The 16,198-nt window shown below is 43.5% G+C and overlaps 1 protein-coding gene across 13 annotated transcripts in view; it reads left to right on the top strand.

Annotated features, from left to right (window-relative positions):
• Positions 1-16,198, top strand: part of tanc2a (tetratricopeptide repeat, ankyrin repeat and coiled-coil containing 2a) — a 1,142,739-nt gene that overhangs the window by 515,479 nt on the left and 611,062 nt on the right. For all 13 annotated transcript variants that reach the window (XR_010969054.1, XM_068013145.1, XM_068013151.1 and 10 more), the window contains one exon: positions 7,675-7,746. Coding sequence is in view for 10 of the 13 variants with exons in the window: in XM_068013145.1 (XP_067869246.1) it covers positions 7,675-7,746 (72 nt within the window). In the remaining 3 variants the exon portion in view is untranslated. The remainder of the gene's footprint in view (positions 1-7,674; positions 7,747-16,198) is intronic.

Below are 16,198 nucleotides of genomic sequence, written 5' to 3'. Positions count from 1 at the left end.
GTATGATTCATTGCTTGCCCTCTCCCTCTCCCCAAAATACTTGTGCACCTGACCTACGACCCCCCCATACACAGTTCATAAATTGTGAACTTTACCCCTTCCCACTATCCCCTGCACCAATGAGATGAGTTTGACCCACTCCCCCCAGCACTGAAACACTTATCTGCTTGCCCCTCCTCAACAGAGTCCCGCCTTGGATCCCCGGACAGGGTTCCGAAGAGGCGGATGTGCCGGCCGCCTGCAGCAATATCACTCCAGAACAGATGGCGGGAGCGGGTAATTAATTAATTTATTTAAATACATTTCAATATATAAATTTGGCTCCTATCGCCGAGTGGCGGGGGCCCGCCATGAAGCCTCACTGGTGCCGGCAATATCAGGCCGAGTTTTCCTGGCATCCATCTGCTGGAGGCATTTTCCGACCCACTGCCACGACACCCCACATTTGATGGGGCTATAATTTTCAGCCCAGTGATAGAAAGCTCACCCCTGAGTCAGATGGTCGTGGGTTCAAACCCCATTCCAGAGACCTAATAAACCATTTACATAATCCAGGCTGATGCTTTAGTGCAGTACTGAGTGAGTGCTGTATTGTAGGAGGTGCCGTCTTCCGAATGAGGCATTAAATTGAGGCTCCATCTGCCCTCCTCAAGTAGATGTTAAAGGTCCCATGGCGCTCTTACACTATTACATATTATTCACATTCACTCCCTCCACCACCGAAGAAAAGTGATAGCACTGTGTACCATATACAAGATGCACTGCTGCAACTTAACATACCTCCTTTGACAGCACCTTCCAAACCCGCGACGACTTCGACCTGGAAGACAAGGGCAGCATACACATGGGAACACCACCGACACAGTTCCCCTCCAAATGACACACTATCCTGACTTGGAAATATATCACTGTTCCTTCACTGTCGCTGGATCAAAATCCTGGAACTCCCAAAGAGCACTGTGGGTGGACCTGCACTTTAGCAGTTCAAGAAGGCAGCTCACCACTACCATCTCCAGGGCAATTGGCGATGCGTAACATTGCCAGCGATGCCTACATTCCATGAAACAAATAAAAAAACTTATGGCCAAGTGGGTGATGGTGTGCTTGGTTTCCACTGTTCACCTCCCAACTGACCACAGCAAGTGTTTTGTTACTAGTGTTTTAACCCCTTGTGTTTTATTTGCAATTTAAACAGACAGTACAGATTTTCTTGTAGGTTTAGAACAATAGATGAAATATTTATTAAGCAATACTCATTCCCTGAAAATGTTCGCAATACCACTCACGCACGCATTCACTTTCACACGCACTCACGAGAAGATAGATAGAAAAGTACAGGATAAGAGGTGGTCAGAGTTCAAGTTGTAAAAGTCTCTTGTTTCACGAATAACCTGTGGGATCCCCTCGAAAAGTGAATTTTAAACTTGCAGACCTGTTTGCTGGTTGACTGGTAGTCGTTGGATTGTTGCTGTCTCCTGGTGGTTCACTTTGGGGTGAAGATGGTGCTGATGCTTTCGGGCAATTCTCACTGGTTGAAGAGTCATTTTTATAAAGGCATGTTCTTGTATCTGCTGTAGCTAGCTTCCAGCTTGTGTCAGCAATGTTCAACTAGGTTGGCTGAAACGGATTTCTCTTCCTCAGCCTTGCTGGAATTGAAAATGGCTTTTTGGTGCGCATTGTGGCTGAGGACAGACGACACTGATGTTGTCTCTGGTCCTGTCCTGAAAACAACCCCCTTTGTTCCTTAAAACAATTACCTTTTAAGGTGAATATTAAAGGGTTGATTTTGCCCACGTGATTCAGGTTTCAGTCCTAGCTGAGGTATATAAGCCTTAATGACCCACTTCTGAGGAGATGAGGTTGGTTCACACTCTATTGTAATGGAGGTTATTCAGAGACAAGAAGTCTGAGAAAGGTCTTGTAGTATTGTTTTTGAGTATAGCTCACATCCACGGTGTGACTATCTGTCACATTTCCATGCAAATGGTGTTTAATTGCTTTTTAGTCTTAATGGACACGGTTGTGGATTTTGATGCAAGAGATGCCGAGGGTCCTGTGTCTTGTCCTCCATTTTGTTGACAGCACATATCAGTCTTAAAAAATTTGTTCCCATTTTTATAACGCTTCAGTTTGGTTCTGAGTTATCATCACTGTGCTTCTTGTGAGCGTGGCAAACTGTTCAAAGAAGAACAGGAGAGTTATCCTGATTTACTGGCCAACATTTATTCCTCAATCAACACCTAAGGAGGATGAAATAAAAACAAAAAGTGCTGGAAATACTCAGCAGGCCTGGCAGCATCTGTAGAGAGAAGCAGAGTTAATGTTTCGGGTCAGTGACCTTTCATCAGAACTGGCAAAGGTTAGAAATGTAACAGTTTTTAAGCAAATAAAGGGGGGGGGGTCGGGCAATAGAGAATAAAAGAGGTGTTGATAGGACAGAGGGGCCACAGAGAATAACTGACCAGAAGGTCATGGAGCAAAGGCAAAGGGTGTGTTAATGGTGTGGTGAAAGACAAAGCGTTAGTGCAGAGAGAGTGTTAAATGATGGAATAATGAACAGCCCTGGCCAAAAGCACAAACATGAAAAAAAACAGTGGACAGGCACATGGTTTAAAAAAAAGTGAATGATAAAACAAAAAAAAATTAAAAAGTTGGGGGCCAGTCATGCTCTGAAATTATTGAACTTAATGTTCAGTCCGGTAGGTTGTAGCGTGCCTAATTGGTAAATGAGATGCTGTTCCTCGAACTTGCATTGATTCACTGGAACACTGCAGCAAGCCCAGGACAGAGATGTGGGCATGAGAGCAGGGGTGGCTCCTGAAGAATCTCTGCTCTTCTCTCCGCGATTTTCACTTGCCTCTTCTACCTTGTTCACCTTCATTGCTTTCTGTTTCCCTCCTGGTATTTGATAAAGTGTCTACTAAAACTTGTTTTCACAGCCACATCTCCTTCCTCAGTGACTGTCTCTGGCTCCGACATATTCCACATGGATTTCAACTGAAGTTTCGTCCTTCATGTTTTGAATGCACCCAGGTATCTCCGAGAATTACAACGTTCCTCGGACTGCTGTTCTTGCCGCATCCTGAGATCCACACTCGGTGCCAGGCACCGCCACATTTACGCACTGACCTCTCTCTCCACTATCCCCGACACCTTGTCCTCTTCCCATGGTACCTTCCCATGCAATCGTTGGGGATGTACTACCTACCCCTTTACCTCCTCTCTCCTCACTATCCCAGACCCCAAACACTCCTTTCAGGTGAAACAGCGATTTACTTGTACTACTTTCAATTTAGTATACTGTATTCGCTGCTCACAATGCGGTCTCTTCTATATTGGGGAGATCAAACGGGGATTGGGTGACCACTTTGCGGAATACCTTCGCTCAGTTCGAAAACGTGACCCCGAGCTTTCGCTTGCTTGCCATTTCAACACTTCCCCCGTGCTCTCCTGCCCACATCTCTGTCCTCGGTTTGCTGCAGTGTTCCAGTGAACATCCACGTAAGCTCAAGGAACGTCATCTCATTTACCGATTGGGCACGCTACAGCCTACCGGACTGAACATTGAGTTCAGTAATTTCAGAGCATGTCTGGCCCCCTTTTTTTATTTTTATTTTTTATTTTATTTTGGTTTGTTTCTTCATTCATTTTTTTTAACCATGTGCCTGCCCACTGTTTTTTTTTCATCTTTGTGCTTTTGGCCAGGGCTGTTCATTATTCCATCATTTAACACCCTCTCTGCGCTAACACTTTTTCTTTCACCACACCATTAACACACCCTTTGTCTTTGCTCCATGACCTTCTGGTCAGTTGTCCTCTGTGACCCCCTCTGTCCTATCAACACCTTCCCTTGTGTTATCTTTTGCTCCACCCCTGCTTTATTTGCTTAAAACATATTACATTTCTAACCTTTGCCAGTTCTGATGAAAGGTCACTGGCCTGAAATGTTAACTCTGCTTCTCTCTCCACAGATGCTGCCAGACCTGCTGAGTATTTCCAGCATTTTTTTGCTTTTATTTCAGATTTCCAGCATCTGCAGTATTTTGTTTTTATCCTAAGGAGGATGATCTTGTTTGTCATTTATTTCATTGCTGTTTGTGGGACTGTTTTACAGGAATAGAGATGTTATGAACAAAGTATGAAAGGAAATTATATGCAACACTGAGAGGAAGTTAGAATGTTATGCTGGGGTACCACTCCATGAGTCCTCTTATCTAAGGGATTATTCTTTGTGCACGTATGGATATGAAATGTTGACTAGTTATTTGACATATAGGGGCAGAACAAGTGAAAGTGATCCTGTACTGACCGGACACTCGTGCTTTCCAATAATGCTACTTGGATGGAAGGAGGGTCCTGTCTCTTGCTTACCACACTCACTCTCTCTCAGAGCCCAAGGGTGCTGAGTCCAGCTATTAACACTACCCAACTGAGATCAGCTGTCACAGTACAGACCAAGAATGAAGTTCACAATCATCCTGGTCACTTAAATCCCTCAACATTATGAACTTTGTGGAGCAAAGACAAGAAATGCATTTATAATTTTATCTAGGCAATTAAAACTGGACGATTCCAGTTTTTATTTCTGCATTCAAAATTCTTCTTGAAATAATATAAGGAGAATAAGTTGTTTTATTCACACACTGTAAGAACAATTAAAACTTATAGGTTTATTGAATTACTTAAATCCACTTGTTGCTGCATTTGGAACAGGAAACTTCCTGCCTGCCATTTGTGTGTTATGAAATACAACCAATAGTTCAACTTGGAATTTAGCTTTATTATTACTCTTGAAAGAAATAAAATAACTTGGGGTCATGGAAACTGAGAGATAAATGAAAATGTAATTGAGGCAGTCAATGTAGCAGCATCTGGTTGGGCGTGTGAGTTGATAACCCCAATACAGAACAGCAGTCGGGAACCGTTCAAGTAGCCATTTTCCCTCAAACTATATTGTATGTAAACATGATTTTTTTTCCCCATCATATTTGGTAAAATGTGTGGTTGTATGTAGCTTGAGAATGTAATTGAGACAGGGTGGGCCTCACTGAGGGTGATCTCACTATGTTGCTGTGCAAAGCATTAATTACTCTCTCTGATTGCTTAGCTTATCTATACACATATAATGGTTTTCGTAATCGAGCAAAAAAATTATCTTGTTTCCATAGCTGTACTAAATTGTGTCGGAGCTCCACACAAATCTGTGCAATATTTAAATCATCTAAAAACACACATGACCACCACCAAGTCGATCTGGGTACAAGGCTATGTTCTGTGAAAGCTTATTGCCGTACCATATGTTTCCTGCTTTGAATTACCAGACGTGTTGAGTGTACAGAGCACTACAATTTTTGATTGTCTTGCACCATGCGTGAATACCGCAAATCCTAGAAAAAAAGTGGGTCCCAAAGTAGAGCAAACCTGTAATTCTGCCTGTTCTCATTTTCATATGTTGTAATCTTCCTTACTGTATCCATGGCACAATACTTGTCTAATCCTTCTGTACCATCAGCAAATCATCATTGCCTTGAATCATATTTATTGTAAAACACCATTTCATGGTAGCAGGTGAACTTTTATGTTTAGTTTATTATGTCAGGAACACTTGAAAATTACCAGACCAGTTTATACTCAGTTACAGCAAGAAGTAAAGAAAATACTATTCACAATTAAACCATAAGTTATCAGATAGCTTGCTTTGGAAATTAACTTCAAAAATAATATTTTATATAAGTTCTGAGATACTGTAGAAGAGTATTTGAAGAGGGGTGTGGGGATATACTCACCATCAAAGAACTGCTGCAGTTGCTTTCCTGGTTGCTTAATGTGCATATGTATGGCCTAGTGTTGTCTTACTGAACCATACAGATGTAGAAGGAGAGCCCGGTTCAATACCCACTCTTTGTTGAGTTAGTAAATCCCAGATGGATTGGTGTACGGATGATAAAATTGGTATCCGTGTCCAGAACTGGAACAGTAAAAAATCAGACAAGGGCCGGGATTTTATGTGGCCCCCTAAGGCGGGGTCTGAGGCAAGGGGGCACGGAGTATTGCGATGGGTGGCCGGGGGAGAACAGAGGGCCCGTTGCCAAGCGATCTTCATGGGGGCAAGATAGACTGATAACAGCCTTCCCACCTAGAGGCCAAATGAGGCCCTTAAGTCGATTAATAGTGGCCAATTAAGGGCCTCTTACCGCTGATGCTGGGATCTTACCAGCGGCGGGGTGTGCTTTCACCATGTGGAGAGGGCACCTTGTAACATAATGCGCCCACCCTGTGGATTTGGGGTGGGGTCCCTCCTCCATGGTCAATCTGTGGCCCACAGTGGCCTCCCGCGGGGACCAGTTTACCCCCCAGGACCCCATCCCCCGGACTGCATGACCACCCCCCCCCCGGGCCTTCTGGACTGACATTGGCAATCCCACACGCTCACCTGAGGTCCAGGGTTCCAGTGTTGGCCCAGGGTCCAAGGGCTCTGCATTGCCGACAGTGGCCACCGCTTCCGATGGCACTGCTGAGCTGCGGGCCCTCTGATTGACTGGCAAGTGTAGGAGGCGGGATCCCCGTCTTTAAAGGGACAGGGATCCTCCCTCCTGAAACGTAGAGTTAAAAAGGCTAGAGGATTGTTGCAGGCAGGTGGCGGGCCGCGAAAAGGCTGAGAGGCGGTTTCCCCTGCCTTTCGACCTGGGTTCGGGAGCCCCGTCTCCAGTACAAAATCCAGCCCAGGGTTTCCATTCCTGATCTGCTATCCAGTGATCTATGGTTGGATATCTGCTGAGGACAGAATTGAGCTTTGCTGTGAGGCTGCCTGTAATTGAATGACCTGCCAACATGAAGAGTTGGGCAAGGTACCATCTGGTTAATCATACCGCAGCATAGAACCGTGCTTTCAGAAGAAGGTTTACAAAGTTATGAGCGGCATGGACAGAGTGGATAGTCAGAAGCTTTTTCCCAGGGTGGAAGAGTCAGTTACTAGGGGACATAGGTTTAAGGTGAGAGAGGCAAAGTTTAGAAGGGATGTGCGAGGCAAGTTCTTTACACAGAGGGTGATGAGTGCCTGGAACTTGCTGCCGGGGGAGGTGGTGGAAGCAGGTACGATAGCGACATTTAAGAGGTATCTTGACGAATACATGAATAGGATGGGAATAGAGGGATACGGTCCCCAGAAGTGCAGAAGGTTTTAGTTTAGGCAGGCATCAAGATCGGCGCTGGCTTGGAGGGCCGAATGGCCTGTTCTTTGATGCAAAATGTGGAAAAATAAAATTCTCATTTCCTATTCGGTGTTCAAGTAAAAGTTCATGTGTCTGCACTGTAAGGAGTTTCATTTTGTGTGGGAGCTAAAAAGCAATATTATTAAAACTAATCCTGCATCATTCTTAAAGCTGTTAAATTTATTTTCCCAACAAAATCTTGTTGAATGCTGGTAACTCTTTTCAGTGCAAGCGTATTTGATGTTAATAATGCTTTTTGATTTCCATAACTCCCAACGCTAATTCTGAGAACCATTCAACAAATTGTATGTAATTTAATTAGTATTTTGCATCAGGTATTTAGGACAGCACAAGTCTCTCAACCCTTGTTGACAGGAGATTTTATCTGTTGATTCCTCATCCACTATAATACATAAGACAAATGTTTTTTGTGTACTGACAGCTTGATATTTGTGTTTTGTAGATGGTGGGAACGAGGAACAACCAGAACGGAGACAGACAAACATAGACTCTCGACAGAACCGCACGGGACCAGGTAGGCAACCAGCATTTATTGGAATAGGGCACAGGGCAAAGGGCAGTGAATTAAGGGAGCCAGAATCAGAAGTGCTGCATCAAAATTTGGGGATGACACCGAAATGAGGGGTATAGAATGTTATGACCGAGGTGGGAGGAGTGCACTGTCTTTTCTAGTTCCACTTCTCCACGGGTCACAACATATATTTAAATGTTTACCCAGTTACCGATGCGGTCAATCATATGCTCTACTCTTTATCTCAATATAAAATCCACCAACCAGGTTTCTTTAATAAACAACAAAATTATCAGTTTATCATAGAACAAACTTTATGCAGTAGCAAAGTATTAACACACAGATTGAAATATGAAAGTTCCCTTTTTAAATCTCCCACATATAAACTCTCACACACTGAAAAAAAGTACAGAAATTCTCCCTGCAGAGGTCTGTTGCAAGAAAAAGACAAAAAAAAAAATACTTTGGCCAAATACTTGTTAATTCTTGAAGAAAAAAAAAGTTATGGAAAGATGTCAGTTCCTTTTTGGTCTGGTATCCAGGTATACAGTGACGGGTCACTGGGGTCTTTTCAGAAGCAGTTTGTTCTGGAAGTGTCAGTATCATCTGGTAGACTTTCCGGGAGAAATGTGGCATCAGGGGTTTCAGGCAACACACACTTGAATTGCAGCATTTTTCTCAGGGCAGGAGGAAAGAGGAGCTGACACACTGGACTTCTTAAGGTTTCAGAGAGGTGCAGAAAAGATGAGCTGGGGTTTCTTTCTTGGCAGGTTGATCTTCAACTGCTTTTCAAACACAGTCCACACCCCAGCTGAACTAAAACAGTATCTCAGAAGCGAAACCCCAAACAGCAGGTCAGAACCTCCTGACCACTCATAAATCTTGACATGTCACTTCTCTGTAAACATCTTCCCCAGGTCACCAAGGTTTCTGTTGTTTATTGAGTTTAAAGCGCATGATTTCCAGGAAAGGTTGTTTTCAAACAACATCTCCAGTGTCCTTTCAGTGAACTTTGTAAAAAAAAACACATCCGTGGAATCTTTTCAGTTTTAAAACACAAGTCCTCAAAAAGATTTACAAAAAATAGATGCACTTCCATAACAATAGTTAATTCTGAGATTAGCAAGCTTGCAGAATGGGTGTGTAAATTAATTTCAATATAGAGAAGTGTGAAGTGGTACATTTTGGTAGGAGGAAGATAGACTCCTTCGAAAATAAGAATCTAAATGGGGTAGAGGTGCAAAGGGATCTGGGATGCAGATACATTAATCATTAAAGGTAGCATTAAAAGCAGAAGCTTAATATAGTCAGTTGATCTGACAGCATCTGTGGAGGAGAGAAATGGAGGGCAGAATTTTTTGCAGCCTTTGGAGGTCGGCACGGAGACTGGGGGGGGTGGTGGGCAAACAAAATGGCAGGGAACGCCATCCCTGTCCGGGATGGGGAAGGCCAAGAACGGCCTTCGCACCCTAGGCTAATTGAGGCCCTTAAGTGCCTTTTTCCTCTTTCATCTCAACTTTGTAGAAAGCGGAGGGGCCTGACGCCAACAGGTAAAACCTGGTGGCCTCCGAGCGGGATCGCGCAGGGCCTCCTGCAATACTGGCAGTGCCACTGCTCCAATTGGTTGGCAGCTCTGGAGGTGAAAGCTCGTCCAGCAAAAGGACAGTGTCCTCAACGGCGGGCAGTTGATTAGCGGATTCTCCCCCTGTTTACTTGCCTGCCACCAGTTTCCCCATCGCTGGAATAAAATCCAGCTAGAGTTAATGTTTCAGGTCTGTGACCTTTCATTAGAACTAGGAAAACTTAGACATGTAACCTATTATGAAAGGTCATTGACCTGAAGTGTTATCTCTGTTTCTCTCTCCACAGATGCTGCCTGACCTGCTGAGTATTTCCAATATTTTCTGTTTTTATTTCAGATTTTCAGCATCTGCAGTATTTTGCTTTTGCACTGCTACAGATTTGTTGGCCGAATGGCCCATTGATCTCAGGAAAATTCTACAAACAGAGCTTTGGAAATATGCCTTCTGGTTTTTGTTCTGGTGTGCCCTGTATCTAATGGTCTATTTCTAGGTGCTTGATATAGATCTCTTTCACATCTTATAAAAACCATTATTGCTAATGCCTGAATAAATGCAATTTATTGTTTATCCCAGAATTACTGCAAAGTTCAAAAATAACTTTAGCCCCAAAATATTTTTGATCTGTTTGAAAGGCATGCATTGTGGATGACTTGAGGGATTGGAGTACAAATCTTGAAAACTAATAATTAATAGTTCTAACAATTGTTGTGTACATACAATTTTGTTATATATATTTATAGTTCACAAATTTATATCTTCAAAAATTCTTATATTACTCTTTCACTTGCCCCCACAACCAAAATAAATCAACAGAAAATAAAACGGAAAATCAGGAAAATTCCTGAAGTATGTTTTGAAAATGTAATGGAGTTGTGAACAACTCATTCTGGTTACCAGGGTTCGCAGGTCAGGTATTGAAATAACTTTTTTTTTTGAACTCCTGCCGCCTCACATTTATTAACATCCTGTGCTGTATGCCTGCAGGAGACCTGCAACAATGGAAATGCAAGTTCCACAGCAACAGTCTCAACTTCTAATCTAAAACTACCTAAAATTAGACCGCACACAATCCCCTAGGAAAACCACTGATGGGATTTATGTACATGTCCTATTTTATTTCCTGATTATATAAAGGATAGGAACAGGGCTAGTGCATTGTTGCATAATGAGAAATGTCTTAACAACTTCTATGTAGGGTAACCTATTTAGGGTAATAAGATTGAGGTTCATTAAAAAGAATATATAGAATAGAATGACTTGCTCTACAGAAAAAGGAAATTGTTTTCCCCTTTTTTTTTCTCCCCACTGTCTCTCCTCCCTCATTCATTACTGCCTCTCCCTCCCCACTTTTCTCACCTTCCCCCCCTCCCAAAACCCTCCTCTCACTCCTCCTCACATCCTTTGTTCTTCCCCCTGCCCTCTCCTTCCCCTTCTCCCTTACCCTTCCTCATTCTTTTTCCATTCCCCATCCCCTCCACTTCCCCATCTCTTCCCCTTCCCTCCCCCCCCCTCAGCTTCCCCTCCCTCCCCCCCTCAGCTTCCTCTCCCCTCCCCCCCTCAGCTTCCTCTCCCCTCCCCCCCTCAGCTTCCTCTCCCCTCCCCCCCTCAGCTTCCTCTCCCCTCTCCCCCTCAGCTTCCTCTCTCCTCCCCCCTCAGCTTCCTCTCCCCTCCCCCCCCTCAGCTTCCTCTCCCCTCCCCCCCTCAGCTTCCTCTCCCCTCCCCCCCTCAGCTTCCTCTCCCCTCCCCCCCTCAGCTTCCTCTCCCCTCCCCCCCTCAGCTTCCTCTCCCCTCCCCCCCTCAGCTTCCTCTCCCCTCCCCCCTCAGCTTCCCCACCCCTCCCCCCCTCAGCTTCCCCACCCCTCCCCCCCTCAGCTTCCCCACCCCTCCCCTCTCCCCCCTCAGCTTCCCCTCCTCTCTCCCCCCTCAGCTTCCCCTCCCCTCCCCCCCCCAGCTTCCCCTACCTTCCCACCCCCTCAGCTTCCCCTCCCCTCCCCCCCTTCCCCTCACCCCCAGCTTCCCCTCCCCTCCCCCCTCCTTAGCTTTCCCTTCCCCCCCCCTCAACTTCCCCTCCCCTCCCCACCCCCCCCCCCTCAGCTTCCCCTACCTCCTCCCCTGCCCCTTTCCCCCTCCACTATTTTTCATTTCACAAATCCATTTTTGGTAATATCACTGTTCAGCAGCAATTTGTTCTTTTTAGTTTAATATTTTTGTCACTTTTCCTCCCATCCCTTCTCACCTAATTTTTGTGAATGTGGAGTTCCATTACCACTTCTGGCTTCTCCACTAGTTTATAAATCCTCACCAATGCATTTTGTAGTAGGGATCAGTGGATACCACCAAATAAAACACCTGCAAGTCTTCTACATAATTTTTTTTCCCTCTGGTCTCTTTCTTTTCCTTAGTTATAAATACTTTCTATCTGCATATGTATAGGCCAAAATTCCAATGTTATTTTTCAATCATCCCCTAATTAGATCGAAAACTTAAACTTAATTTGTCCGTAAAAGCCAATCATTCTCAATTTCATATTCTAATATAAAAACAAAAAGAAAGACTTACATCTGTATCTATGTAGTGCCTTTCATGACTTCAGGATGTCCCAGAGTGCTTTACAGTGTTTCATGTAGGAAATCTGACAGCCAATTTGTGCACAGCAAGGTCCCACAAACGGCAATGTGATGATGACAGTTTCACACTGCAGGACAGTTAGGTATGATTTGGATTTTTGTACCAGTGCAGTTTGTGAACACGAAAAACCACTAGTGACAGATTCATAAGGTACACGCTGATGAGTTAATACAGGGCGGTAGTCCAAGATGTATATTTTCAGATTTGTTTCCAATCTCATTGTGATGACTTGTCTCGTTCAATCTACGACTACTGCTTTCCAAAAGGACGAGATCCAGGGGCAATATAAAAGTAACTGCATCAGATTTACATTGCCAGCACTACACCTTTGACGGTATTTTGCTTTTTTACATATTATTCTTGCTGGCCTACCTGGGGTATGGTAATATTTTAGTGGTATTTTCAATTGGATGTCACAGGCCTAAAAAAAAAACTGAGGAATAAGTTTTGTCCAAAATATTCCTTCCAATGTCTGTTTTAAAAGTATGTCTGCTTAAATAGAAAATGGGAGAGTATTTTAAACAAAAATATTCCCTCTAGACTTCATTTCCTTTTATGTTTTATATTTTATGCAGAACTGTAAGGCACACTGTTAAATATATAAATATTCTAGTATAAAATGACTGCATTTTTAATAGAACATCTAAATTCAAGTTTGTTAGCATTTCTCCTCCCCAGCGTTGAAAGGCTGTAGGTTTATACGTTCATAAAATACATCACGTGGAAGGAAGTGCAGATGTAATTGAAGTTAAAATGAAAACTGCTACAGGATAATTTCAAATTGCAATCCTCTGGAAAAATACTAAAACTGTGGTTACTCTTTATAAATCAAGTATGGCCAGTTAATTTTCTGTTCATTTTCACCACATCAGATTGATTTTAAACAGATATCTTGCGGTGTTGCTTATTATAGAAACATAGAAAATAGGAGCAGGAGCAGGCCATTCGGCCCTTCGAGCCTGCACCGCCGTTCAATACAATCATGGCTGATCGTCCAAACTCAGTACCCTGTTCCCGCTTTCTCCTTGTATCCCTTGATTCCTTTAGCCCTAAGAACTATATCTAACTCTTTCTTGAATATATTTAATGACTTGGCCTCAGCTGCTTTCTGTGATAGAGAACTCCACAGGTTCACCACTCTGTGGTTGCAGAAATCCCTCCTCATCTCAGTCCAAAATGGCTTACCCCTCATCCTTAGACTGTGACCCCTGGTCCTGGACTGCCCCACCATCGGGAACATCCTTCCTGCATCTAGTCTGTCCAGTTCTGTTAGAACTTTGTAGGTTTCTATGAGATCCCCTCTCATTCTTCTAAACTCGAGCGAATACAAGCCTAATCGACCCAATCGCTTCATACGACAGTCCTGCCATCCCAGGAATCAGTCTGGTGAACCTTCACTGCACTCCCTTCATAGCAAGAACATCCTTCCTCAGATAAGGAGACCAAAACTGCAAACAATACTCAAGGTGTGGTCTCACCAAGGCCTTGTATAATTGCAGCAAGACATCCTTGCTTCTGTACTTGAATCCTCTTGTTATGAAGGCCAAGGATATGCTATTTTATAAGAGCAGGAGTGTTACTATGAAATGCACTATTTATTATTATGAAATATAATTGTTTGTTTCCTGTGGCTTTGTTCGTGGGGAAAATGTTGGTTTGGAGAAACTTTGGCCCATTATCAACTCGCAATGTACAAAAGAAAGAAACCATTGCATTCATAAAGTGTTGATTCAGTGATTCACTTACAATAAAGTAATGGGGTTTAAACTTACCACCTTCTTTCCCAAAAGTAAGCACGCTGCCAACTGAACCAGGCTGACACGCAAAACAAATTACATGAATCGTAACTCTGTTTGTCTGCTTAAATGTAAAAAAAAAAGTAGTTAAAATGTCAATTATCAGGATCGATGGGAAGAAGTTACCGTAGGAAGTCAGTTAGTTAGCAGTGACTAATGAGCCATTGTTATTGTGAAAGCAATCATAATTACCACCAACAGAAGCAACAACTTGCATTTGTATGGTGCCTTCACTGGAAAAAGATACCCTGGCACTTTGTAGAGGAAAAAGAGGGACAGATGCCAAGCCTTTGATGAGGAGTTAGGAGCTGTGAATGAAAAGATTAGTTGAGGTAAAGCATTTTGAGAAGACATTTAAAGATCAGGAGGGAGCTTGTAATGCTGAAGGACTTGGAGACCTGCAGAAGGTCAGGCTGAAGTAACTGAATGCTCTGCCTCCAATAATGAATCATGGGTGTGGAAAGGAAGGGAATGTATAGAAGGCCAGTCTGACCAATGAGCATACTATCAGACAAATTGACAGATGGGATTGTTCTGTTGCACTGTTCCGGACGGTTGATCACAGCACTTTAGATACAGGAATAATAGTCTTAAGTGTAGAGGCAGTTAAAATGTCAAATAGTCAACTGGCTGGATTTTTCAGATTCCCCGATGTCAGGGTTCGTGGGGGGTCAGAAAATGTCAGAGAGTGCCACCACACACCCCAATGCCGGGAGGGCCCGGCCTGATATTGGCGGCGAGGCTTTGTGGTGGCCCCCTTGCTGCTTGACCATGGGACCCCATTTACATATTTAAATAAATAGAAATGAATGCATTTATCACACTTAGGCCGCCTTCTGTCCCACTGCGATCTTCCTGCTACTGGCTGGCAGTCCCGCGCCTTCAGATCCCCGTCTGGAGAAACGAGGCAGAACACTTGTGGGGACGGGGCGAGGAGGTAATTTTCTCAGTGCGGGGGAGGGGGGGGGGGGTGGTGGAGGTGGGGTGGGGGGGAAACGGTCAAAATAACGTCATTGGTGTAGAGGATGGTGGGAAGGGTTTTAGGTTAAAGTTTATGCACTTTGTGGGGGGTGAGGGGGAAAGGTTAGGTGGACGATGTAAGTGTTTTGGAGGGGACAGTGCAGGTAATTAATTTAATTGTTGTTGGGGGAGGGGCAAAATAAATGTATTTAATTTTTGTCATTCACTTTAGCTTTAAATGTTTAAATGTAACAGTGGGGCTCTTAGCCCTTTAAAAATGACATTAGCACCTGTGCATGGACAGCTAATGCCATTGCCAGGGATGGACAGCCTGCCTCCTCCAGTTGATCGGGGGCAGGATGTGGGGGTGGGGTACGGCCTGCCCCGGCTATTTAAATGAACCGCCACCTTGGCTCCACAACATGAGGCCCACCATTGTTTTCGCCCGCCACTGATTTTGGCAGCGCGATTGTAAATTTCAGCCCGACGATTGCCAGAGACCAATGTCAGATGAGATTTTTCATCAACAGATTTCTATGGACCAATCAACAGCAATGTTTATTGAAGGCTCTAGTTTTTGCCCATAGCAGTTGTGGGATTTCTTAGATATTCTCAGGTCTAAAGCATGGTTGTAATATTTTTCAAACCTAGCCTGTGTCTTTTAGGTCACTCTTCTAAATAGGAAATTTCAGGTAATTATAGCTGTTTAGCAAATGCAAAGGGCAATCAGACGGAACTAATTAGTCGTAAATTTTACATTCCAGGTAAATAATGTTTTAAAGATTTTTTTGCATCTGTAACAAAGTGTGATATCTGGAGTGTGATGGATGTACACTGCTTATGGGCAGTCTGAGTTATGGAGCAGGTTCGTAATGTTCATTTGCTGAGCTGGATTACCCTTTTAAGTTTAGTGCTTAGCTGTTCCCTATGGGGAAGTATCTAACTAGGTTCTGGAGTCAGTTGGAGGTTAATTCTTACTGGAAGCTGTTCAAAGTTGACAACTCTGCCTATTTCTTCTCAATGACCTGTTCAGATTATTTCAATGTCATGTGTGCATTTATAAAAAAACAGAAAATAATTGAGTTTCTTTCTTGGTATACCTTTTTTAATGACAGAAATTGTATCTATGACAGCAAGGCATTGAATTGCTAACAGGAAGTGAGAAGAAATAGATATATTTTAAGGGGAGTGGTTGGGTGAAATAGAATACTGAGTAATAAAGGGGTCGAGAGTAGTTAGGGGATAGGGTTTTTTCAGATTGCAATTAAGGGATTGGGGTAGAATGTATTCAAGGTGATTGGTGTAGGATTTTAAGAATTGAGTTATTGCAAAGTGACTCGTACTTGAGAGGGCTGCTGAGGGGATTTGGATGGTGGTTATTAAAGGTAGTGGATAGTCCCATCTATTGCCACACGTTTATGACGACCTCCTCCTCTGCTGGAAAGTAGGCTCTTTCACAGGCAATGCATGACACCAAAATCTTCACAC

This window comes from Heterodontus francisci, chromosome 33 (assembly GCF_036365525.1).
Source record: "Heterodontus francisci isolate sHetFra1 chromosome 33, sHetFra1.hap1, whole genome shotgun sequence".
In the NCBI taxonomy this organism is placed as follows: Eukaryota; Metazoa; Chordata; class Chondrichthyes; order Heterodontiformes; family Heterodontidae; genus Heterodontus; species Heterodontus francisci.
The sequence above is the reverse complement of the archived record's forward strand: the minus strand, read 5'-3'. Positions and strand labels throughout refer to the sequence as shown.